General features: G+C 36.9%; 1 protein-coding gene across 4 annotated transcripts in view; it reads right to left on the bottom strand.

The window, feature by feature from the left end:
• Positions 1–23,520, bottom strand: part of SHPRH (SNF2 histone linker PHD RING helicase) — an 85,571-nt gene extending 62,051 nt beyond the window's left edge. Inside the window, exons 1-9 of one of the 4 annotated variants that reach the window (XM_059941047.1) lie at positions 23,287–23,520; positions 13,126–13,789; positions 10,417–10,546; positions 8,334–8,552; positions 5,724–5,802; positions 4,924–5,074; positions 3,652–3,760; positions 2,763–3,019; positions 624–1,283 (exon numbers count right to left, since the gene is read on the bottom strand). In XM_059941047.1, the coding sequence (XP_059797030.1) occupies positions 624–1,283; positions 2,763–3,019; positions 3,652–3,760; positions 4,924–5,074; positions 5,724–5,802; positions 8,334–8,552; positions 10,417–10,546; positions 13,126–13,761 (2,241 nt within the window). In that variant the 5' untranslated portion in view covers positions 13,762–13,789; positions 23,287–23,520. Of the gene's footprint in view, positions 1–623; positions 1,284–2,762; positions 3,020–3,651; positions 3,761–4,923; positions 5,075–5,723; positions 5,803–8,333; positions 8,553–9,854; positions 10,005–10,416; positions 10,547–13,125; positions 13,790–22,878; positions 23,209–23,286 lie in introns of those variants that run through there. The other 3 variants (XM_059941048.1, XM_059941049.1, XM_059941050.1) reach the window with 3 other exon arrangements.
• Between the last annotated feature and the right edge of the window lie 3,220 nt (positions 23,521–26,740).

Below are 26,740 nucleotides of genomic sequence, written 5' to 3'. Positions count from 1 at the left end.
GAAAACATACATAACATTTGCGTGGAAAGAAGAACAAAGAGAGTAAAGAAAACTAACAGTAGTGAACAACAACATTAAATGACCACTTACTATGTGCCAGCACTTTATCAAATCATTTAATCTTCACAAAAAGTCTGTGAGGGGGTACTATTTTCAGAACTTAGCACAATTCCTGGCACATAATAGGTACTCAATAAATATCTGTTGAATGAGTAAATCCTTATTTTACAGATGGGGTAACTGAGGCTTCAGAGGAAGATTCTGGAGCTAAAAGTTGAAAGATCATACAAGTTCATACTATTACACAATGCTGCCTTTGAATTGCATTTCTCTCAGAGTATAAACGCTTATACAAAGACTTTTTCATTTATATGATCAAGATTTTTTTCAAAAGCTTTCATCTTTCCACCCAAAGTGCTTTAACTTCTGATGTCAGAAAAGAATAAACAGTCTATGGTTCTATTTCTTACTCTCAGTTTCCTCTTCAAGTTCTGATTTAATATTATTATTATCTCACTAAGTTAGTTTTTGGGATAAAAAACAAAGTGACAAAGATTATAAAAATTATCATGGAGTGAAAATTTACATTTTCCTATCCCTTTAAAGAGTCCAAACTACCTTACCAAGACCCGAAGAGATGATGACCTCACATGTCTGTTGATTTCATCCACCCATTGATGACAGATGGAACTAGGGGAGATGATCAGAGTTGCTCTTGTTGATACTGGCTCCATCGCAACAAGGCAGTGGGGGCAGTAGAAAGGTTTAATCTTCAGATTCTTCTCTTCATAATTCACACATTTTGCGTGCTGCCACAAGTGGCATTTCAGGCACTGAACACGAGGCTTACGGTCTACCTGGTCAACTTCACCACATATGCACTCAAAGTGATAATCGGAGGAATTATAGGGACCCATGATATTAGAATGTGGCATGTCATGACCAACAGGATTTAGAGATTCAGCTTGGTCCTTTGCTGCATGTTTTTGCTTGACTTCAAAGACACATGTACTTTCAGATGTGGTAACATCAGTAACTGCAGAGTCACCGGCAGCTGGACAGAGATCCTGTGAGTTGAGGTTGATGTTAAGCTGACTTTTTTCCTTTTTTGTGGATGGAACAGGCTTTTTCCTCAATTTACTACGATTTCTCCTGGCCTTATAGTAATAATAGTAAGGATCATCATCATCATCAGAGGTGTTTGATGGAAAGTATTCAGAATCTGTGTCCTTGCTCCCTGGTTTTCTGGATTCTTTCTGAATTTTCCTTGGACTCCCCACAACCTATGAAAAATACTATTTATTTAATTTATTTCAACAGAGTGACATATCTGAAATGAAATGCCCAACTTCATGTGCTTTACATAAAAATCTAGTAGCCAGTCTTTGTTACCCCTTCCCTGAGGAGAATCACTCTTGATCAGTGGCTTTCAAGTTGCTCTAAGAACTCCCCTCCCTGATTTTCCCTCCAAAAGCAAAAGAAAGCTCTACTGCCGTATCATTAAGATTTGGAGTGAACAAAAATTAGAAAGATAAAGGGAGCTACTAATTTTGACATCAACTTCTTATAATTTACAATCTGCCTAAATCAATAAAAGACTGGTAGTTTATAATACATAAATATACAAACTAGGGCAATTATAAAAATACCAAGTATTAAAATATAGCATTTAAACAAAGTGAAAATTAATCTACTAGTTACTGCAATTAGCAAATAAGTTCCTTCTTTCTTTCTCCTTTCTAACTGTGTACCCTCCTGCAATTATTTATTAAATGCCAATTCTGTGCCAGGCATCATGTTAGATGCTGGGGATATATATATGAGGAATATTTAGCTCCTGGTCTCAAAGGGGTCTGTTGGAAAAGACAGAACAGTAATAAATAAAATGATGCTATAGGAATGCATAAGAGGGTTATATAACAGAGAGGGGCTGTGATGGGGAGGTAGGTGCCAGCAATAGCTTCCTAGAAGTGATGTCACAGTCAAGGTTGAACAGAGGAATGAATGACATTAACATGGAATGACTGGCATTAACTGAAGGAGATTTTCTTTTTTGGGTAGCAGAAGGATTATTAAAAGCACAGAAGTTCATTGCAGTCTTCTAACCTAGCTGGGGAGAAACTGGTGGAGACTCCCTGCTCTAGGAAATGAACTTTTTGGTCTGCCATTTCTTTCACAGTAGCTAAGCTGGTAACTCTACATTTTGAATTGTTGTCATTAGTCTTTTCTTGAGTTATGTTTGCCAATTTGTAACTATTTTCTTAAAGGCAAACTGAACTTATTGGCCACAAAGCAGCAGTTTTATAACAAAATATAAACATTTTATAAGGTGATGACATGGGAAAAATAAAAACTTATGTAAAAGATTCATTGTATATAAAGAGCTATGCAAATGTAAGGTATCAATATTTTTATAAAGTATGGAACATGCTTTTTTAACTGCTGACAACAACATGAGGGTAAGAAAAGTTATCTTAAATTATAATATGCTTAACAAACTAATTTTATAATTCACTCAATAAATATTTATTGAGTACCTGACATATGTCATGCACTCTTCTCCAGGCTTAATGGTGACCAAAATAAAGTTGCTACTCTGATGGAACTTATATTCAGGAAGTAGAAAACATACGTCACAGCCGTAAGCGTTTTTCCTAATGTTTGTTTTTTTATCATCAGACTGTAAGAGCTTCAGACAGGTGGGGTCTGTCAACTTATTCTGTAAAGCATCACATAAAACTACTTAATAAATGCTCTGTTACCTGCTTTTTTGTTTTATCATGTATATCCTCTTCTTTGTAATTCTTTCCCAGTGTAAAAGTACCAGAAAAACCATGGCCTTTGATCTGTTTCACAAGACCTTCAAAAATTAAACATTTCAGCATCCTTTTCAGAAGACTCCTGTTCCGTTGAACATCATATCTATATATAGAACTGACATACTTGTAGATGGAAAGAATGGAAACTCCTTTTTTTCCATTCATTTCTTTAACAGCTGTCAGGATCATCACACGAGTAGCTAAATGCAAAAGGATATGCTAACTCAGTCAAAACAATTAAAATGAAAAGAAAAGAAAACTCAGTTAATCTTAATGTGTACCGAGGACCAAGTTAAGAAGAAAATAAATCAAAGATTTATTAAAGATATGTTGTCTGTACATCATCATTTTGAAGAATATGTAATAAAAGTTTATCTCAATAATTAAGAAATAAATTACTGTGATGGAATAATTTAAGGAAGAATTACATTAATTTGCTAATCTTACAAATCAACTATCATTTAAAACTATATATAAAAAAAAAAACTTCTCACAGTTATTTACATAAATGCTACCATTAGCAAGGGAAACATTCATTTGCTAGCAGAATTTGAAGTAGCTACTCTTTATCAAAGCCTGGTTTAAACTGTAAGCTAAAGAAATTTAAATGTAACAAATTAAGCAAAAAACTGTCTGGACCAAGTCAAACCAAAGAATAAACGTTTATTTTTGTTAAGATAATATGCCTTGTAATTGAACTTTTATGCAAAGTATAAATAACTGTAGAAACAATTATTCATAACAATTACAAGATATCTCTATATAATGATTATAAGAACTAGAACAAAGATCACTGTAAAAAGGTGTTATCTTTAAGAGATTTCATACTTACAGGGGCACTGAACTTTTTCTTTTGGTTCAAATTCCATATTCTGGGTTTCTGTGTTTTTTACATTTCCTCCAGAATAATGTGATGGAATGAAATAATTCACCACTTTTCCCTGATATAAACAACATTAAGTAGTCACACAGTGTTTTGCTTTCAGTATTCTGAGTTGCTTAATAAGACAAACCCTCCTTCTATTAAGGAGATGAAAAAGAGTTATAATAAATTATGAAAGAAAGGGCTAAATATGTTATGCACACATATAAACCTTATTTTTTATTTCAGAGTTTACAGCTAGCCATCACTTTTTAAAATTGTACATGTTATCTTAAATTACCTAAATTCTAAGTGTGAAACTTCTGAATTAACTTTTTAAGCCTTGTTTAAAATAGTAATAACCCATTGAATTTGTAATAATACTCAAAATAACTTAAAATTAACACAGCTAATGAACAGAAAATATCCAAAGGAAGTTACCAATAGTTAAAACTGAATACTCCAACTCATTTTCTACAAAGGAAATAGACATTCCCTACTCTAACCCTTACTCAAATCTGAAAGGCTAATTTTGCAAACTTTACACTATTAAAAGATCACATAACCACTAAGGTTGTGAGCATGGTGGGCCATACAGGTAATTACAGTTATGCCTTTAACTAGTGGCCTCATTTCGGCAGGATTTAATGGGCTGATTTCAGATTCCATTATTGGAAAATATGAACTGTGAGCTATATTTGCCTCACTGAAGTTTTTTCTTTTTCTTATAAGCTCTAAAATTTGTATTTTTAAACACAATTGTATTTTGGAATAAAGACTCACAGTTTGTTTCATCTAGCGATCTAATTACTAAGCTGTTTATCCTGTAACAAAGTTCTAATTATTGATATTTGACTCTAAGATTTATATATCTGAGATTTGCAGTTTTTGAAAAATAGCTCTCAAAAATATTTAGCAGTAATACGGAGACTTGAAGTAGTGACAAAACATTTGAGGAAGTAATGAAACTTTCCTAAGGGGATTTCTCTGCCAGCTAGAAGGAAGCTTGGTAAGTGACAGCATGTCACCTTCCTAGTTGGCCAATATCACTTTAAAAAACCCCTCCAGGTCACAAACACCCCATTTTCTGTGCCTACTTGAAGTTAACTAACAACTAATATAAATCATTAGTCACAGAGTAAACTGAAAGTGTTGACTTAAGTGCCAAGCAAATGTTCGATACATGATGCTTTTGGAGAACATATGTCCCTGCTTTCCCAAGCCGTATAGTACTCCTACTACCTCAGGAAGAGTGAGAGCATCTTGTTTGACATCTTGCCGGGTATGTGTCAGAATCAGAGCCAAAACCTCTACTGTCTTTCCGAGACCCATCTCATCTGCTAAGATTCCACCAAGCAACTGTGGCCCAGCATTTGGGTACTCACGGATGATGCTAAGGAAAAAACAAGAAAAACACATCATAGGAATGCAAATAAAAATTACACTGTTCCTAAAGAGAACTGGGAGAAAGGCATAGAAGGCTAAGCTTTTAAAAATTATATTTTAGGTTGCAACAATTATAATCCCTAGATCATGAATATAAGAACTGTGATCAAAAACCTGCCTGAGCTGACAACTAAAGTCTGCAGAAACAGAATTGGTACTGTCATCATTTTTCTCTTCTATAAATAAAAGGAAGCATGTCTGCCTTCTTTCTGTGACCTTTATGAATCTGTGAATAAAAAAATAAGAATGGCAATAACTACTGATTCACTAGTCATATTTAATGATTCCTAAAACTCTTTCGTAATAGAAATGAACAAATTTAATGAACTGGCCCATAATAAGATGACATTTTTACCTAAAATTATAATCTCTTTAAATATCAATAACTATGCATCTTAAGTCTATTATACTGCATTTATCTACTGAAAAATTACATGTGCTATTAATTCTATGTCTATCTATAAAAATGTCTAATGAGACCTGGACTTAGTATTCCTTCTTGAGGTACTGCTGAGGCTGAAGACTTACGCTACCAATCTCATACAAGTTTTTGTAATATTTATTTTTACTATCAAGTACATAAAGTTTTGCCTTACCAGCCTGTATATGGATTGTAGTAGAGTTTCAAACCCTCAGATGTAACAATTTCTCGCCATAGGAAGTGCAGGGCATTTTCTAAAGAAAAATATAATCATAAGAACAAGATTCTGTTTGTTTTCCTTTCTGCCAGATAATCACATTAAAAGAAAAGTAAGCTAACAGTCAGGACACCCTGGAAAGGCACATACACATGGGAAAAAGGCTAGGACTCCTCTCATTCTTTTCTTCAGATATTATTCTTTAGCTTCCTTTGCTTTGGGCACCAATATGTTCCATATAAACAAGTGATAAGACAGAAAAAGTATAGCAAATTACGGAGGATTAACAGGAAAAGAAAACTAATACATATAACCAAGTCTTACTCAATAAAGGAAAGTAGCTTATCTTTTATAAATCCTTCAAGAAGTTACCTGATGTCTTTAAATAACTCAACAGATATATGATACTGGACTAATACATTAACGTAAATCAGACCTAATCTTTTATATGGGTCTGAGTGGGAGGAAAGGCTTAACTGAGGAAATAATATCTAAACCTATAACACTGAAGTACTGAGTTTATTTCAGCCAGAATCTTCCACTAACCCTTCCCTTAATGTTTTAAGTTGTTCAAACCAACTGCTAAGTAGGAAGTATGTCTCTACTCACCAGTGAAATGGTAAGTCATTTTTTGTTACTTTCTTTAGGGATTAATAGATGAAGTAGGAATACAGACACATAGGTTTTATAAAATGAAAAAAATTAAAAGATAAAAAGCTTTAATTTATGGGAACCAAGGGAACAGAAAAACTACTAAATGACACATGGGATTTAATCAACAAAATCCAGCCTGTGGACAAAAAACAATGAATCACTGACACATGCAGCATGGATGAACCTCAAAAACATTATGTTGAAAGAGGCCAACTCCCTCCACCCGAGTGTACACATTTTATCATTCCGTTTGTTTCAAAAACAGGCAAAACTAATTTACGGTGACAGTGGTTGCCTCCCGAAGGGATTGAAGTAGGAGAACTGACTGGGCAATTATGGAAGTTGCTGGGGTGATGGAAATACTTTATGTCAGCCCTGTATGATAGAAATATTAAAAGAAACAGGTAAAATTAATTTTAATAGTTGTTTTCATTTAGCCCAATATAATCAAAATATTATCATTTCAATATGCAATCAATATAAAAATTAGTAGTGAGATATTTCACATTCTTTTTTTGGTACTATTTGAAACCTAGTATATATTTTAAACCTACTGCACATAATTTGGACAACCACGTTTCAAGTCTCAAGAGGCATGTGTGGCCAGTGGCTACTTTTGAAAAAGTCTGGTTCTATGTCTTAACTGAGTTGCTGGTTTCACAGATGCATAGATTCATCAAAACTTATCAAACTGTGCCCTTAAGGTCTGTGCATTTTACTGTATGTAAGTTACACCTTAATCAAATTCCTTAGTTGAAAAAAATTATTTCATTTTGGAGAAAAAATAATCCAGTCTGTGGTAAACTCTACAGAGCTAACCATTTCTTAAACAAATATAAGAAAAAAATACAAGAGAGAGGAGATAAAACCTATGGACTAAAAGCAACTTAAGAGACAGCAACTAATTCCAATATATGGATGTTATTTGGTTTCAGATTTGAACAAACTATAAGAGGCAGAAATAGAGAGAAAGGAGGGAAGGAAGGGAGAGAAATTTGGTGATATTAAGGAATTACTGGGTTTTAAAATGCATTGTACATATATTTATATCTGTTTAAAAGCTCCTTTATCTTTTAATGAAATAAACTGAAATATTAACAGAAGAAATGATACAATATGTGGGATTATTATTTCAAAATAATTCAAAATATTGGAGGAGGAGGAAGAAGAAGAAATAATACTGGCTATGAACTGATATTTCCAAAATAAAAAGTTAAAAAAAATAAAGTTCGTTGGATAAAAAAGTGGGAGAAATAAGAGCTATTCATCACTGATTAAAATAAATCTATATAGGAAGAATAAGAAATAGTTAACACTTTACTTCCTAGAGTCATGTAAAAATCTCATCTTGTGTCCATGCCTTTAAAGACAATGATAAAGAAGTGCACAAATGACTCCCATAAATCTACTACTTTTATGAAAACACTTACTAGATGGTGTTTCATTTTATTATTTATTTTGTGGAGTAAAGAAAATAAATGCAAACCTAGGAAAATTAGATTAGTCACACGTAAGTCTCCTACTTTTGTAAATTTGCTTTCTGTCCCTAACATTCATGATTAAATTGTAAAGCCTTTTACATATATTAGGAAGATTCCATCTGATCAGGTTACGAAAGCAATTCCTGGTTGAAAAGGCATGTAAAAAATCTCTTGGTTTTTAAAAATTCCAATCAAGGCAGCCTTTACTTTGGCTGGAAAAATCAGTTTGAACTTTTATGGATGAGGGAACTCATAAATGAATTTCTCTAGATTTCAATTTTGAAGGATTTCTTAGAAAATAATTTTGTTCATAGTAACACCCATTCTATCCTATGTTTTCAATATGATTTGTTTACTGATCGATTTCCCCCTACCCTCTGTCTCATATAATCCCTCTGATCAATTTGCCTTTCTTTAAGCATCTTATACTTGCCACTAGCAGGGGTGCTTTTGAAATGCTCTTGTTGTAGCATCCAATTGACAGCCTCTCTTTGGTACGGTCTCAACACAGGAGTCAGTGCAGGATGCTGGACATCCGCTTGGATGCACGGAGTTTCTTGCTGATGTGTTCGCTTCACAAAGTGATAGAGCTCATCGATGTCCTGTCCCTCTGGCTCACTCTCTGAATCTTCCTCATCCTCTTCCAACACATCTGTATATCCAAGAACAAATGTACTCAAAACAACCCCATCCACATTTATAACTATAAGCAATTCTTACTCCAAGAACATACCATGCATTCTTCCACCTCTGGGGCCTTGCTTAGTATGTTTTTTGACTGATCAAAAATTTACCCATCCAGCCTTCAAGATAATTCAACTGATACTTTTTCCATGACATTTTCTTTTGTTTTCCCTGATCAGAATTAATATTCTCCTCTGTGTTCATGCAATACTCTTATACTTTGGATATAGTAACACATTGCAATCTGTCTGGTAATACAATCACTTGTGCGTATTCATCCCTTCCCCACTGAACTGTAATGCTCTTTGAGAGCAAAGGCTGTCTTGTTTTTATAGCTCCTCAGAGCAGCTAGCACGTGCTTGTGCACTGTAGATGTTTAATAAACATCTGAGGAACTGAATGTGAATATCTTTTGCAGTTTGTAAAAGGATAATTTATTTCACTTTTACATCTTAACATAAAAAAAATCCATATGCAGACAATTTTTCTATGTCTAATAAGACAAGGATTCCCATTCTATTTCTTATGCTAAAAAGGATAGGTATTTGGTAGCAGCACCAGCAGCCAATTAGGAGATTAAGGGCTTAAACCATCAATACAAATTTGTAAGAATTTCAGACTCATTTGTTGGGCACAATTGCCCTGTGGAAGAAGATTCATGCCTACAACATGAAAAAAAAAATTCAAACTCTTGAACAAATTTACAAACCCCATTAGCTAAAGCTAATGATTTATTACTGAAAGGTTTCAAATAGGCCTACACACATTTATAGAACAGGCCTCACTCATATGCCCTCAAATAAAAACTGTACCATAAAATACATAATTTACTTTTTTCAATAAAAATTATGTCATATTAAGATTTTCAAAAGTTTACAATTAATGTGTAGTTACATGCTTGGTTATTTCAGACTGTTAGTGTAGGTGTATACTCTAGTATTAATAACTAAATTTGAAGTTTTCCTTTAAAATCCTTTTTTTCCTTTGAAAAGTTCAAATTTTATTATTTTTAAAAGGCAGAATAATGGAATTCTTATCCTAACGTTAAAAATTCTAGGTGTACCTAAAATCATTCCTTCCAATTTTAAAACCAGTGATTTTCCTCCTTTTAAGTCTTTAACATGCAAAATGATTTACTATTATGTTATTATGAAGCTTTGCAAAGAATGTACTGCAGAAACAATTCAATAACCAAGCTCAGAAACTGATTTCCCAAATATTCCAGTATAAAAATGTTCTATAATTTGCACCTGAAATAAGGCTGACCCACCATGAGCAGGACTTGGAGAATCTGAGCCGTTTTTCCAGTAGTGTTGATGGGCTGCATCAAGCCATCCACACTCTCCCTTGGGAACCAACGGCAGACAACTCTGCAACTGCAGTCCTGACCAAGGATGCAACGTCTTGCCAAGAAACAGTAGCAAAGTTAACTGGTCTTTATGGGAAGCAGGCTCTTGAGATTATTTGTCAGACTGCAAAGGAGAGGTGGAATAAAGGCCAGCCAAGAATCTCTGGCCATGACAAAATAAAAAAGCACAGGAATAATGCAAAAATTCCAATCAGCTCAGATCCCTTTAAATTCTGCCTATTGACTCCATAAACATTTCTTGAGTAATTACTATAAGCTAAGCACACTATTAAGCAAATAAAGACAAAAATTATAGAAGTAGGGGCATTTCGGATAAGTATAATTTTGTCATATAGCAATTTTATGAAGGTTTAATTTTTACTATGGTTTTAGTAGCTGTTTTTCTGGTTGTTATGTATAGGATTTGGGGGAAAACCCACAGTTCTTCAGTAGTAGCAATTTTAAAGTTTACTTTAAATATTACCTGGAATAATAAAATTGTATAACTTTTCCATCACTCTCTTCATGAGTTGATTGAACTTTTTCATTCTTGAGTTTGCATCACTCAGAAAATCTAGTTTTGCTAGGCCACCTTCCAAAAGATAAATTCCAACCTACGTAGAATTAATCAACATAAAAATAGTTTTGATTGTACTATACCATTTTTGAGGATATAAGAAAAACATTTTTTAACATCATCATTTTTAAAGGTATTCACAGTATTTACCCCACAAACACTAAATATATACCTACCAAATCTCCCTTAGATGTTTTCACTTTCAATAACAAATTCATTCTACAAATGCAGTACCTACTATGTGTGATGCACCATTTAAGTAGCTAGAAAAAAAAAATATTTCCTTAACTGGAACTGAACCTGGGAGACTGTGATGAGAACACCAATTCTACCAACCAAGTCAATGATTTCCCAACTGGATGATCATCAGAATAATCAATGAAGCTGGTTAAAAATGCAGATTCCCCCAGAAGATTCTGATGCACATGACAGGATTCTTAAGCACGGTTAGGTTTGGGAATCCCTATTACTAGATCAAACACTAAAATGTATAGGAAAACAGACCTTGATTAAGGTTATGTTGCTTGAGTCTAGTGAAACAATGTAGTATGAAGTTTTGTAGTCAAAATACTTGAATTTTAATATTGGCATTGATATTTAAGAGCTAAATAAACAAACAAAATGATTGATTTATTCTGACCCAAATGGGGAGAAGCCTATATGAGATAGCCCACTTAGTACAATTTTAAAACTTCCTAATGGTAGATAATCAATAAACACAGTTTCCTTCATTTTCCTGTATTATCCTGAGCTTGATTCCCTAATCACTGAGATTCTCATATTTTTTCACTAAAGAACAAGAATCAACCAGCATTATACAGGAATAAGTGGCAAAGATTATTTTTCACTACTTATACTCTGCTTTGTACCTAGAGATGGCTTGCTATAGCAGCAAAAAGTGTTTAAATGTTTATAAAAATTGGGATTAGGGAAGACAGAACAGATCAAGATTTGGTGTGTGGGTGAGAGAAGTGGACAGAACACAGGCATACAATCCATGAATTCTTACATACTTGTTATCCCTGAGCCACAATTTTTGGCACTCACTATCAGCAAAGAGAGGGAATGCTTGGTTCTATAGTTAGACTGTACAGGGAAGAATTAATTACAATCTAATGCTTCTAAATTTTCTCCTTTCCTTCTGTCAATTCTGAAACTATAAATAGGGCTATCGATATAATTCCCTTTTTAAAAAAAATTTATTTATTTTAATTTATTTATTTTTGGCTGTGTTGGGTCTTCGTTTCTGTGTGAGGGCTTTCTCTAGTTGCGGCGAGCAGGGGCCACTCTTCATCGTGGTGCACGGGCCTCTCACTGTCGTGGCCTCTCTTGTTGCGGAGCACAGGCTCCAGATGTGCAGGCTCAGTAGTTGTGGTTCACGGGCCCAGTTGCCCCATGGCATGTGGGATCTTCCCAGACCAGGGCTCGAACCCATGTCCCCTGCATTGGCAGGCAGATTCTCAACCACTGCGCCACCAGGGAAGCCTGATATAATTGCTTTATAATGTGAGAAATGTGTAACACAGTTTTCAACTGAACAGAGGTGAATTTAACATTTTAGAATTTCTTTTCAAGTTTTAGCATGAAGGCATATAAACCTGCTTCATAGTTTACAAAGTACGTTTACTTACATTACCTCACCTGATTCTCAACACAACTGTATGAGGTAAAAAGAATGAGTACTATTTACATTTCGTACAAAAAGAAGCTGAAATTAGGGCCTTTAAATGATTCACAAAAAGTTACTTGGCTAGTGAATAGCAGAGACTGAAATGAATGGTAAATTTATTCATTCATTTACTGAAAATCTGTTTAGTACATGGTATTTTACTGGGCTGTGAAGACAATAAACTTCATAGTCTAGTGAGGGGGAAAGATATAAAATGTAAGTACACTACAAGTGACCAAGGCAAAAATAAGCATATGTGTTAGATATTATGGGGGAAGAGCATGGAACACCATCCATGGAGTTTAAGAAAAGATCTCCTTAGGTGAAGTAAACTCTGAGCTGAACATTAAGCAATGACCAGGAGTTAGGAGGGACGTGGAAGGAACAACCCAGGCAGAGGGAAGTGTGAGAGCAAAAGCAAAGATGCAAAAAGACAGCAGGGTATCTGCAGGAAACAAATTAATTTGCACTTTCTGGGGCAAACTAAAAAGCAGAGTGATTAAGAGTTGAGGCTGGAGAAGGAGACAAAGGCCTATCAAAGGAGAGACTTATATGCCAGATTATCATTAATTCTAGAGGCAGTAAATAGACTAGAATTCCATTTGCATTCATATCATACCAGCCCAGAGACAAAGGAAATGAAGGAGTTGAAAAGGCAATATTAAAGGATTGCTGCAGGAAGAGAAAGAGATAATGAGGACCAAAACAAGTCACTGAGAGTAGAACTGGAAAGGGCGAACCAGGAAAATCCTGAAAAAAGAGCAGCCTGAAAATGATTAGCTATAATATACATTTTTTATAGTTATTGAATGTCCCAAATAAAGCGTACTTTGACACTTAATAATGAGAGGCTTATTGCTGGCTTTCCAGACCTTCCTTCTAAGTTAATTTCAAAATGGGCTGTCTGATGCAGAAGAACCTTAAAAGACACTACAGAAATTGCATACCTTGATAATGTGATTTCCTTCTGGTTTTTGGTAAAGTTTTATTCTTTTCTTCTTTTGCAGCCACCCCAAATCTTCTAACATTTCACCACTGAAGGATGATTCCACTTGAATACCTTTGTCACAAATACTGATTGGCTCGTTGAGTCCTCTTTCTTTTTTCTCTACATCTTCGCATTCTGAATGAACATAGATCACAAACTGATAGCTCGACTCTGAACTCATCAGGGTAAAACTCCTTTCAGAAAAATTTTCAATTAAACTCTGTTCAGGAAGAAGCTGAAGAGTTAATTCCCCTAGAAATGCTTTCCAAGAATTATCAAAGTGATAGGGAGAAATCACAATATTCAGCTTTAGAGACAAAGGGGAAAAAATGCCACCAGTCTCTTCTTCAACTGATTTTGAGACGCTCACCACTTCTGAACACCTCTTCTTATCTTTGTGAGCCACTTCTTCCTTTAGACTGTCATCTAGGATGATGCAGTGAGCAGAAGAGGAGTCCAAGCCTGGGCAGCACTGCTCGTCATCAGTTAAGGTGAGAGGTTCATTCCTTCTGTCCTCATGCATATTCCAACGAAGCTGCTGTTGCTTCTCTTCATCTACCCTCACTGGAGGAGCACGTTTCCGTCGGCTGCTCATTTTCAAGTTATCTTGGTAAATGTGAAGTCTAGAAGACAAACGCAACAGTAGGCATTCTAAGAGAGGATTTTAGTATTAAAATACTCCCAGATGAGAAATTCAGCATAGAAAAATAATCCCACACATAACATGAAATCTTCAGAGACACACATAAAGTAATGGATAATTTTTTTAATAAGTCAAATACGGCTTTGGAACACATTGACTATAATCTCATGTATCATATAAATTCTAATGGTCTTATTGGTCTTCTACAGATAAATTTAATATAGATAATTTGTTGTTTAAAATAAAATAAATTCTAAAAATACATTTAAGGAGCAGCATGAGAGTAAGGTAGATCTCTCAGATACCCTGGAAATGCTTATTTGAAAACTTTTAGTAACATTTGGATTCATATCATCACCACAGAATTTCAATTTTGTTTTATAATCCCAAAGAGTTAACAAAACTTCATTTGACTCTTACATAACTTAAAAATCCCTAAAAATATATCTTCTTTTTCAAAAGAGGAAGATGAAAACATAGAAATGTATTTCTTTTTGTGAATCAGCATATAAAAATAATAAGAGAGATAGCTGGGCAAGAAATAAGGTGGTGATGGCAACCAGGGGAAATAAGGCAGAGACAATAAAAGAAGAAAATTTAAAAATATAGGGAAAAAGAAAAGAAAGCTTTGTCATCTCAAAAGAGGAAACTGGGCTAAAAGCAGTCTATATAAGGTAGGCCCTAAACTACGTTTCCCAAAAGAATAGCCAATTCCTATACGTAGCATAAAACAACTCAGAGAAGTTAAATCACAAAGTCATAATGATGGTTGGTGCCTATTCCAATTTATTCCAACCATGGAGCTGGGGGGAAAAAAAAAGGATGTATAAACAAAATTTGTCTTCAAGTGCAGTTTAAGAAATATTCTCAGAAAAGGGAACCCTCTTGCACTGTTAGTGGGAATGTAAATTGATACAGCCACTATGGAGAACAGTATGGAGGTTCCTTAAAAAACTAAAAATAGAAGTACCATACAACCTAGCAATCCCACTACTGGGCATATACCCTGAGAAAACCATAATTCAAAAAAAGTCATGTACCACAATGTTCACTGCAGCTCTATTTACAATAGCCAGGACATGGAAGCAACCTAAGTGTTCATCAACAGATGAATGGATAAAGAAGATGTGGCACATATATACAATGGAATATTACTCAGCCATAAAAAGAAACAAAACTGTGTTATTTGTAGTGAGGTGGATGGACCTAGAGTCTGTCATACAGAGTGAAGTTAAGTCAGAAAGAGAAAAACAAATACCGTATGGTAACACATATATATGGAATCAAAAAAAAAAAATGGTTCTGAAGAACCTAGGGGCAGGACAGGAATAAAGATGCAGACATAGAGAATGGACTTGAGGAAATGGGGAGGGGGAAGGATAAGCTGGGACGAAGTGAGAGTGTCATGGACATATATACACTACCAAATGTAAAATAGATAGCTAGTGGGAAGCAGCCGCATAGCACAGGGAGATCAGCTCGGTGCTTTGTGACCACCTAGAGGGGTGGGATAGGGAGGATGGGAGGGAGATGCAAGAGGGAGGACATATGGGGATATATGTATATGTATAGCTGATTCACTTTGTTATAAAGCAGAAACTAACACACCATTGTAAAGCAATTATACTCCAATAAAGATGTTAAAAATATATATATAACATATATAGAAAAACAAAAAAAAGAAATATTCTCAGTAATTCCATTTTTAAATAAAATCCAGTCAGGTATTCGCTGAGTCCCCAGTAAGTATTCAACACCGTGCTGTATTTGAGGAGAGGATATAAAAGAAGTATAGATCAAACCATGGTCTTTAATTCAGTACAGATGACAAACTGAGCACACAGAGCAGTCTATATCCCTCTACCTCCACTAACTCCCCATCCTTAATTACTCTGCTCCAAATCTAGCCCTGTTTAAGATAATACAAAACAAGGGGAAATCTCAGCTGACCAGAAACTTTGAGGTATTCCTAAAGAATGATACAGAGGCAATCAGACTGGAAAGCTGAGTGACAGCGTGAATGTATTAGCACAAAAGATGGGAGCATCATCAAGAGGGCTGCCATGCTCAGTGGTGGGGGACCTGGTAGTGGAACCCAAAGCGAGTCCAGGGCTACAGCACAGATAATAGTAGAACAATAAAGTGGGAACCCACAGGCCCTTACCTGCCCTATTTCTCCCAAAGGCAAGGTAGCTGTGATGGGGTTATCTGTTTTCTGGTGAGAGTGGTGCCTAAACCGGAAAGATGTCCTTTGCCACTGACTAAAGAAAAAAGGATGGCAATGGACTCTGCCTATATGGAGGTCTCACCAACCTCCCATCCTCACTGAATACAACAGAAAACAAGTCTTACATCTGCTTCTGAGCCTCCCCTTAAGCAAACTGTACAAGCAGAGACAATGAAAGGTAAAGTGAGGAATCTGAACCTCAAAGATGAGTTCACAATCAACAAGCATGAAGGGATCTCCAACAGGAGAATAAATGAACAAAGAAACTTTCACCCAAACAGATGGAGCAATCTGAATAAGAACTTTATAAAACAGTCAACATCATTATATCCTCAGGGAGATAACATATTGTTTTCATGAAACAGAATCAGGAAGTCATAACACAAAAAGGTGGCTATTAAAAAAACTGACTGGCAATTTTAGGAAAGCAGATTATATTACTGGATATTTTCGATCCACAGTTGGCTGAATCTGTGGATGCAGAATCTGCAGACATGGAGGGCTGACTGTATCTTTAAAGAAATGAAGGTGAAAAAAATGACAAAAGCCAAGAGAATTCACTTGCAGACCCACATTTATAAGAAATGTTAAAGGAAGTCCTCACGAAGGAAAATGATATTAGATGGAAATTTGGACCTACACAATGGAATAAAAAGCATTGTGAATGAAAAATATGTGCATAAATATGTCTTTTTCTCTTGTTTTTACATTCTTTAAAAGATAACTTTAAAAATTTTTTATTATGAAAATTGTCAAGTCTACATAAAAAGAGAGAAAATAGCTTAGTAGTATAATCATAGAGATATACATACTATGTACTATGTTTATGGACTGGAAGACTCAGGATGCCGAAATGTCAATTCCTCGATATTGATCTACAGAGTCAAAGTAATCTCATTCGAAATCCCAACAGGCCTTTTTTTTTTTTTTTTTTTGTAGAAACTGACAAGCTGATTCCCTAGAACTAGAAGAGTCAAAATAATTTTGAAAAAGAAGAGTAAAGTTGAAAGATTTAACAATGACTCCAGGACTTACACTGACAGTAATCAAAACAGTGTGGTAATGATATAAAGATAGACATATAGACCAATGGAACAAAATAAAGTGTCCTGTAATAGACCCACATAGCATGGTCAATTGATTTTTGAAAGAAATTCAAAGGCAATTAATGGGGAAAGAATATCCCTTTTAATAGATACCTCTATGCAAAAAAAAAAAGAGAACCTTGATTTTTACCTCCCCACACACATAAAAGCTAACTTGAAATGGATCATAAACTGAAATATAAAAGCTAAAACTGTAAGGCTTCCGGAAGAAAACTGAAGAGAAAATCTAAGTGACAGTGGATTAGGCCAAAAAAAAAAAAAAAAAAAAATTTAAATAGGACACAAGAAGCAGAGACTATAAGAAAATGATAAATTAGGCTTTAGTGAAATTAAATACTTTGGCTCTTCAAAAGATATTGTTATGAAAATGACAGGGGAAGCTGCGGATGGGAAACAATATTAGTAAAACAAATACCTGATGAAAGATTTCTATGTGGAATATATAAACAACTCTTGCAAATCAATAGTAAGAAAAACAACCTTATTAAAAAAATGGACACAAATTTTGAACAGTCGTTTCACCAAAGAGGATCTATACGTTGCAAATACTGTAAGCACATGAAAATATCTTCACCATCATCAGTCATTAAGGCATTTCAAAGTCAACCCATAAACCACAATGAGAAACTACATATCCAGTAGAATGATTAAAATTTAAAAGACTGAGGATGTAGAAGAACTAGAACTGAACTCTCCAGCATTCCAACAGGAAAAGTCTGTCAATTTCTTACAAAATTGAATATACATTTTCTGTGCAGCCTATTAATCCCACTCATAGGCATTTACCTAAGAGAAATAAAAACACAGAATCATAAAAAAGACTTAAACTTGAATTTTTAAATAGCAGTTTTATTAATAAAAGCCTACAACTGGAAACAACCCAAATGTCCATCACCTGATGAATGGATAAACAAATGGAATACTACTCATGATAAACTATTGGTACATATAACAACATGGATGAATTTTTAACACATTATACTAAGTGAAGGAAGCCAGAAGTGAAAGACTACACAGTGTATGATTCCATTTATATGAAATTCTAGAAAAAGTAAAAATCTAGTGACAGAAAGCAGATTAGTGGTTACCAGGGGCCAGGAAGTGGTAAGAGGTGACTGACAGCAAAGAAGCAGAAGGGAAACCTTCTGAGTGACAGGAATGTTCTACTGGTGATCACATGATTGTACACATTTGTCAAAATTCATCAAATTGTATATGTAAAATTGTTGAATTTTATTGCATGTAATTTACCTTAATAAAACTAATTTAAAAAGCAGGACTTCCCTGGTGGTGCAGTGGTTTAGAATCCGCCCGCCAATGCAGGGGACACGGGTTCGATTCCTGGCCCAGGAAGATCCCACATGCCGCGGAGCAACTAAGCCCGTGCGTCACAACTACTGAGCCTTCGCTCTAGAGCCCGCGAGCCACAACTACTGAAGCCCGCGTGCCTAGAGCCCGTGCTCCACAACAAGAGAAGCCACCACAATGAGAAGCCCGCGCACGGCAACGAAGAGTAGCCCCCGTTCGCCGCAACTAGAGAAAGCCCACGCGCTGCAAGGAAGACCCAACGCAGCCAAAAATAAATAAATAAATAAATAAAAAAACTAATTTAAAAAGCAAAGACAAAAAGTAGGTGCAGAAGTGATTTAAAAACTGTAAGAGAATATTAAGAATAGCTTTATTCTAATAAACTTGAAAAATCTAGATAAAATGTGTAATTTACTAACAAAATGTAATGAATAAAACTGGTCCAATAAACAGAAGATCTGAATAGAACAATAACCATAAAAGAAACAAATAATATTACTTATCTACCTAAGATCCACCTCATTTCCTTGTTGACAGAACTTTTTTCTTATTTAGGAACACGTTGGCCTTGTGACTTAAAAGAAGAGTGGTTTCCTCCGTAGTCTCAAGGAAGTTGTTTGTGCAGTCCAATAAGGATGCCACTAGCTTCCTGTGGCTATTTAACTTTAAGCTAAAAAAAGATTTGAACTCAGCTCTTCATTCTCACTAACCACACTTCAAGAGCTCAAAAGCCATATGTGACTAGTGGCTACTGTACTGGACAGTGTAAATATATAGAACATTCTCATAATTGCAAAATGTCTATCAAACACTGCTGGTCTAAGTCAATCATGAGAATTCCACTCCCTCAACCAGTGCTTGGTTTATGAATATGCAGGTGGTGATCTATCTCTGACTATAGTTAACTACTTCTCAAGCATCTTATCGCCTCTATTATCTTGGATAAGAGATCAGAATCATATAGGGAGCTCTTAATAACCTAAGTGCTTATCTGTGTCCGGTTCTCCTCAGAGCACAGGCTGGAATACTGGAATTGGGTCACTCTGCTGAAGTTAGGTTATTCCAGTTTATCAGTTAGCTACTGTCATAAATATGCTGTATAACGCGCCACCCAAAGCTCTGCCTTGAGACAGCAGTCATTTATTCTCACAGATGTGCAGGTTAGCTGAGGGCTGGCTGAGCTAGGCTAGGTTTCGGGAGAAGCGGACCGGCTCTGCTTAATGTAGTCCTCATCCTTCTCCTGGGACCAGAAAAAAAAACCCAGGAATGTTCTTATGGCAGTGACTGAGGTGTAAGAGTACCAATCCAACCAAACAGGTATTTTTCTGCATTTGGTCAGGGTGAAATCACTAAGGTTCCACAGGCCAAAGCAAGTCACATGGATGGACTCAAAGTCAAGAGGTGGGGACATAAATTACACTTCTTTATGGGTGGAACCGCTCATGGCAGAGAGCGTGGATATGAGGTAGGGGATGGGGAGGGAACTGGGCCAGTTACACAATCTATCACACCCATCACAGTAATATTAGTAACATGGTAATTATGGAATCATTAACTCTAAAAGCCCCCAAAGCAACCGGCTAAAGTGTCTCACATCTGCAAAGCAATCTGGTTTACAGGAGAGAATGTGGGCTTTGAAGTCCTATCAATAGATTCTAATTCTAGCCTTGGCACGTACAAATTATCTAGCCTCTGTGTATGTACAAGAGCACAGCAACAGAAATTTAGCATATATTCAGTAAGTGGTAGTTGCTATTATCATCACCCTGAGAACACTATAAACTATATTTTATAATAACCAAACTTTAAAGTGGCAGGATGGGGGACTATAGATCAGCGTGTTTCAAATTTGACTTACATTAGAATCACCTGGAGGAAATTTTAAAAATCCTGATGCCTGGTACTACCCCAGCCAATTAAATTATAATCTCTGGGGCAGGGCCCAGGCACTACCTCCATTATTTTTTAGGCTCCCTAGGTGATTCCAGCATGCAGCCAGGTTTGAGAAACCTCGTTATTGTTAGCCAGCTGCCTACTAAAATCCACTTCTTTCTTTCCAAAGTATAGTATAGATGGGAAATGTCTGCTCAACTAGTGCTGCATCTCTAGTAATCCATGACCATTTTGAGCGAATCAATTGCGAAGAGAGGTTAACATGTGCCCTTTCTCTTACAACAGTCTTGTAATAGAGATATTATTGAATCAGAACACATTCCTTCAACTCTCTGTTCTTTTCTCTGATAAGGCTCATCCAGTATCTTTTAAGTGATATATACCACTATAATTTGCACATTCTTTCAGATGTTTGCTTCCAATCTGATTCTTCTAATATTATAGAAATATTTGTCAATTACAATGATAAGTTGAAGAAAAATAAAGACCAGGATTTCTAGCAAGGCTCTCGTTTTGTTCAGTTCTCTACTGAGCAAACATTCATGATCTGCCTTCCCTCCACCCCACCATCCTCTTTTGGTTGACTCTTTTTCTAGCAGATCCTTATCTAGGGATAACTCTTGAACCAAAGAAGATAATATTTGATCAAAGCTACTTATAACCATAATGTTAACTGGTAGCTAATAAGTCAAGTACTGGTAAAATTCCATATATCTCCAATCATTTTCCAATTCTAAATCTTTCTCCTTGTTTTCTTCATACCAGATGAATCTCATCTTTGATGATTCTGCTTCTTCTTCCTCCCCCTTAAATATCAGTGTTTGGGTATAACATGATTATATGCAGCTTTCTATATGGACCACATTTTTACTGTCCCTCACTTAGATGTAAAAAGCCTTTTGCTTGAAATGCCCTTTCATGCTTTTCTGCCTATCGCTGTCCTAATCTCCCCACCCATGACCAGGTATGCTGAGTTAAGGGCCTCTCCTCCTTGATCCCAACTGCCACAGTGTTCTTAACTGTTTGACTTTGAACTGCTTGAAAGCTGGGCAGGAATAGTATCCTATTCAGCATTGTACTCCCAATGCCAGGTCAGTGTCAGGATGGAAATGATATACAACGTAGTGTGAACCAAAGATCTCTAATTCCCTGAATACCCTCTCTCTTTTTAAGGACCTAGTATAGTACTTTACTCATATTTCTTTTTGGAAAAATCTCTCTTAACCATATTCTAAAAGACTATAGGTAGTGTGAAACTACTCCTTACTATTTCTGGCCCAGAATGAGACAGAGAAAACTGACTGACCTGTATCTTTAACAGAAAACAAAGATAGATTGCTAGAAGAGTAAACATAAAATGTTAAGTTACTAAGACAATACAACAAATGGATATCAATTAAACTTATTCAGGTTCTTTCCTCTCCAAATTATTAGCTCTTCATTAAAAGACACATACCAATCCTGAATTACCACAAATCCATGGCAGGCCTGGGTTTAGGCTATTAGGGGAACAAAAAGTATATACATTTGAGATATTGCTGTCCAAGGTTAGCCTTATGCAAGTGAAGCCCAATCACTACTGATAACTGAAAAGTTCTCAGTGACCTAGCATTACCACAATCTTCTTCTGCAGTGATAATCCTAGTAGGCTGAGAGTATTTTCATCTACTGAACTCTAGAACATATGTTAGTCACAGATACTTAGAAAATGCCCTCATAAGATTTTTCACCAGCAGATTGTTTCCCCCAAATCTTTCTAGCCTGAACTCTTAGTAAAAGATTTGTTTTAATAATCCTGTAAGTACAGTTCTTTAGGCTGGACAAGAAGAGGATATATATACATATATATAGCATCCTTCAAAACTAAACTATTTTATTCTCAACTGCCAGCTTATTGGCTAAGTGGACCTTGTAAACTCCAGAAAGTGCCAGCTTTTGCAGTACAGGAACACTTATCCCACAACTGTTCACTACCACACTGCTTCCAGCATGATTACTGATCATAAATCAACTAGTCTTTTTGGTGACAGTACAGATACTATGGATCATTTCAATTCATGGGAGTTTCATCATTCTTGCTATCACCCAACCGAATAGTAAAAAATAGCTTTAATGACTTTAAAATTATTATTTTTTTGTTCCGTTAAAGCCACAAGTTAATTTAAACACAAGTAGCAAAACACCAAACATCTAGGATTTTTACCTCATGGCTAATGTCAAGTCACTTAGAAAAAAGACACAAGCTTAATGGCCATTATTTAATAATACTGTTTATCTGACAGTGACCGTCAATCATCAGAAAACACATCTTGGTTCTGGAAACTAGCAACTACCACGGAGTCAAAGTGTACAACGTGCACTGGTGGTTTTGAATGCGAATGTAATTAATATGACTCCAGAGGCAACTGAGAACTTTCAGACTAACTTGGCCTCGGCCTCCCCTTTACTACATTACAACTCCGCCCACCAAGAAGCTAGGCAGCTGCCCAGTTCCAAGTCTCCAGGGGCATATCTGCGGCGAATAGTGATACCCACTCAGTTTTCTTCCGAAAGACTCAAAAGCGGTTCGAGGAGTCTGAGGAGGGCTGTCAGCGCCGATCGCTCCCAGCAGGCCGGGCAAACAAGCTGCCGCGAGGCGGAGGAGCGCGATCACAGCCCCCGGGGCGCTCGAACAAGACATTGCAGGCCCCAGCCCCCGGGGAGAAGCACAGCCTCCTTTCCCACGGCCCCACCTCGTCCCGGGGGAGCCGCGGCGGTCCACGGGCCCACACGTCTGGGATGGGGAAGGGTCGGGGGGACTCGCGCTGCAGCTCCCTCTCAGCCTTTTAGTTTCCCGGACTCCAGAACAACAGAGTCCTCCCTCCCTGGAACCTCCGTCTCTGTGCAGAGACGCCTTCCGTCCCCGACCTCTGACCCCTGACCCTCCATCACCCAAGCGCCTACCTAGACTCGTTCTCCAAGCCCCTAGAGCTTCTCTGCACCAAGGCCCGGGGCCCTCTAATGCCCCCGCAGGTCCCGGGCACGCATTCGCCACCCAGCGAACATCCGCCTGAGGTGGGCACGCGCGATTTAGGCTGGCGTGTGTTGCGGTTCCTGGGGGGGGCCCAGAAACCACAGCTCCTAGGTGCCGGGCGCGCGCTGGAGCGTGGGGTCAAGGTGAACGCGCACGTAGGAGCGCCCCGCCCCCTTTGTCCGGCAGTGGCTTCATGAGTGTCTTCTGCGCAAGTCCACACAGTTAGAGACTCTCGAAAGACACGGTTGAAGTCTCGCGATAGCTCGACACCAAGACATTGGAGAATACAGGATTGGCTGGAACCTCTAAGGAGGAGGCGGGGCTCTAAGCGGATTTAGAAGTGAGCGGGGTTCCCGGCTGAAGGGGTGAGGCTCCCTGCGGAAGGGAATGGGACCAGCTCAAAGCGAGTGATAGATGTAAGAGTTATGGCTTTAATAAAAAGACAGAAGAGAATTCTGCAAATGCACCTTTTAAATTGTTTCCAGAAAGCAGCCACTAATTAGTTACGGATGAAGCTTATCTCCCTCAGAAAAGTGATTTTAAAAGACTTTCCAGGGAGATGTGAGTAAATATTTTAAGATGAGGAAAAAACTACACGTATTGTGCTGAAGCTGGCCTTCCAATATCTTAGTCTTTTTCCTTCTCTTCACTGAGTGGTAGCCGCTTTTCTTGGAGGTAGGCTTATGCCTAGATAACTGGCATAACTGAGAGGCTTCGGGGCCAAGAGCCTGAAAAATAACCCTCAGGAACATGGGGCACTCAATGATTGAGTACCTAATAAGGACTCAGCATTATGCTGTGGAGTGGCGTCTTGGCCTGTGTGATCACAGAAGGACAAAAGTAAGTTCTTGCCTATGGGAGCATCCGTTAGCTGCGGAGATAGTCCAGAGTGGTCCATATTCTTTAGACCTCTAAAATAGCCTAAGAGAAGCCATTTGAATAAACGAAACCACGTAGAATTCAGTGGAAATCAGTGACCTTATCCAAGTCTTCATAAGGCAAGTTGAAAAAGAAGTGCTAGTGCTGGAGCAGTAGGCAAGCAGAGTCCCTCTTCGTTGGAGAACTGATCCTTTTACTAAGTATTGATACAAGACATAATGGAGCCTTTCTTTTGGAAGTGTAATTTGAAACTCCGTATTTAAACGTTTATTGTGCTGTAAAAGGTTATCTTTGATAGTTTTATGTCACATTTCACCATTGGAGCAGAAAATTAAGCTCATAATTTGACGGAGTTCAGCTGGTACCAGGCAGAAATATTTAAAAATAAGCACAGCATCATTTCATCTTTGTTCAGCTTGATCAGGGTAATTAATCTCTACAGACGTTATTGTTATCTTGTACAAAATATTAAATTATAGATCCAGTTGTGTGTCTGGAGATGTAATTTCACCTACAGAGATGGAGTTCTATACAGTATCCTGTGCTTACAATTAAAGAAAATTCTTCTTCTTGAATTTTCCAATGGTGTGTTCAATCCTGTATTTGCAAAGTGCCCTGTGTAGTCTTTGAAAAGTTCTCTATGGAGTAATGTTTTTTCATATTAGAATCACCAGAGCTAATGCTCATTTTTGCACCTTAGCATTCTGGAAGCTCCCAGCTGTGAAATAGCTGTTCACCCCTGACAACACTCAGTTCACCCACCCATTAGATGCTAAAGATCTAATAGCATTCCTCGAGTGGGAATCAGTTGATCAGACATCAACCAATCAGGGAACCACTCAGTGTACATAGAGTTCAACTGCTTCTTCTTGAAACTGTAAATGTAGCTGAAGTCAGACCGCTTGCTTCCTTGTGTGGTCCACTAGGCCAAAGCTATAGATCCAGTTCCTTTTGGGGACAGTAGCTTTATTCTAACCTTGCCCCTAACTCAGGTCATCAACTTTAGAAAAGAATTTTATAAGTTGTTCTCAAGGAGGAGGAATGGTTGAGAGGGAGTAAATGTAAATTTAACTCCCTTTGGAGGCAGAAAAACATGACTGATGATTTAGGAGTAGAACTTTGTTTTGCAAAGCCCTTTCATGTTCATTTTTCCATTTGATCCTAAAATGATAATATGAGATATTTAAATTTTTCATTTAAAGAGGAATCTGTGACTCAGAGAAATTTGGTGATTTGCCACAGTTTAGCTCTCAGAGAACAAGAGAATCTAGAATTCCTCTGGATTCTCTGTCTAGGCTATTTCCTCTTATTACTAAGGCGTGTTGTCTATCAAATAAAAATGAACAAATTTTCACCAAACTTTCTAGGTTGCCATGGGAAAAATGAAGGCAAGTGGTGTGTAATTACTTGATGACACAGGGCAGTGTATATCAACAACAAGGATCATTCAGACCCAGCACTCCTTAATAGAAAGATCATTAATAAAATTGCTTGAGAAGTTTATTCCATATTCTACTTATATTTGCCTGCTCTGTGGAAGTGAAGTTGATAGCCACTCAGTGTGATTGAGGCTTGCCAAAGATGACTTTTTGCCAAAAGTGACTTTTTGTTTCCATTTTCCTTACTACCAATCTGTCTGAGGATTGCTTTTCCTCCTCCTGACAAAATGAAAATATTAAGGTCAAAGTCACTATTTCAGAATGAATCACAATGTCCAAAGCCATTGTTAAAGTGTGTGTAGTACTAACAGTGAGAGGAAGAAACATTGTCTTGGAAAATTGGTGCCGGTAGAGGTGATCAGCTGTGTTGAAGTGAATGAGTGCCAGGTCAAACACACAAGAAATGGTATCATAGGGACTGGGCATGCTTTGCTGTAGCTTGACCACGTTGGGGAGCAGGAGGTGTGTGACTTGAACACAACGTTTAGAACTTCACAGTTTTTGCTCAGGCTAGTCATGGATAGGTTTAACTGTTAACTTTCAATTTAATTTTTCCTTGGTGATTTGCAGGTCAAATTTATTTCAAAGTCCAAAGTTTGTTCTATCTACCCTGCTGCAAGCTCAACCTGCAAACTGAAAACTCTGCCTCTCCTAATTTGTAAAGCAAAATTTGGAATCTGTACATAAAATGCTGCATTGGACATGAACTTAGGACATAAGGAAACGGGAATTCACCACTTCTTTGTAAGTACTTGTTTTGGGTGTTAATAAAGCAATGCTTGTAAATTAGGTAAGCACAAGGAGAAAGTTGAAGTTGGGTCTGTTGGGTAAGGAAAGATATGAGATTATGTTCAGTGTTTATCAATGAAGATAGTATAATCTGTATCCTTGGTACCCGTCTGAGTTCCTCCCCAACTCCATTCCCAATTGTTACTTTTCCTAATTGCATTTTTTTCCAGCTGATTTTGTCAATATGGCCTCTGAGCATTAAGGAATAGTAATATTGTAGATAAGTCTCTCAATGCTTATGACTTAAGTAATATTTATTATGCAATTCTGACAAAAA

The sequence above is a fragment of the Balaenoptera ricei genome, chromosome 12, assembly GCF_028023285.1.
Source record: "Balaenoptera ricei isolate mBalRic1 chromosome 12, mBalRic1.hap2, whole genome shotgun sequence".
Taxonomy (NCBI): Eukaryota; Metazoa; Chordata; class Mammalia; order Artiodactyla; family Balaenopteridae; genus Balaenoptera; species Balaenoptera ricei.
The sequence above is the reverse complement of the archived record's forward strand: the minus strand, read 5'-3'. Positions and strand labels throughout refer to the sequence as shown.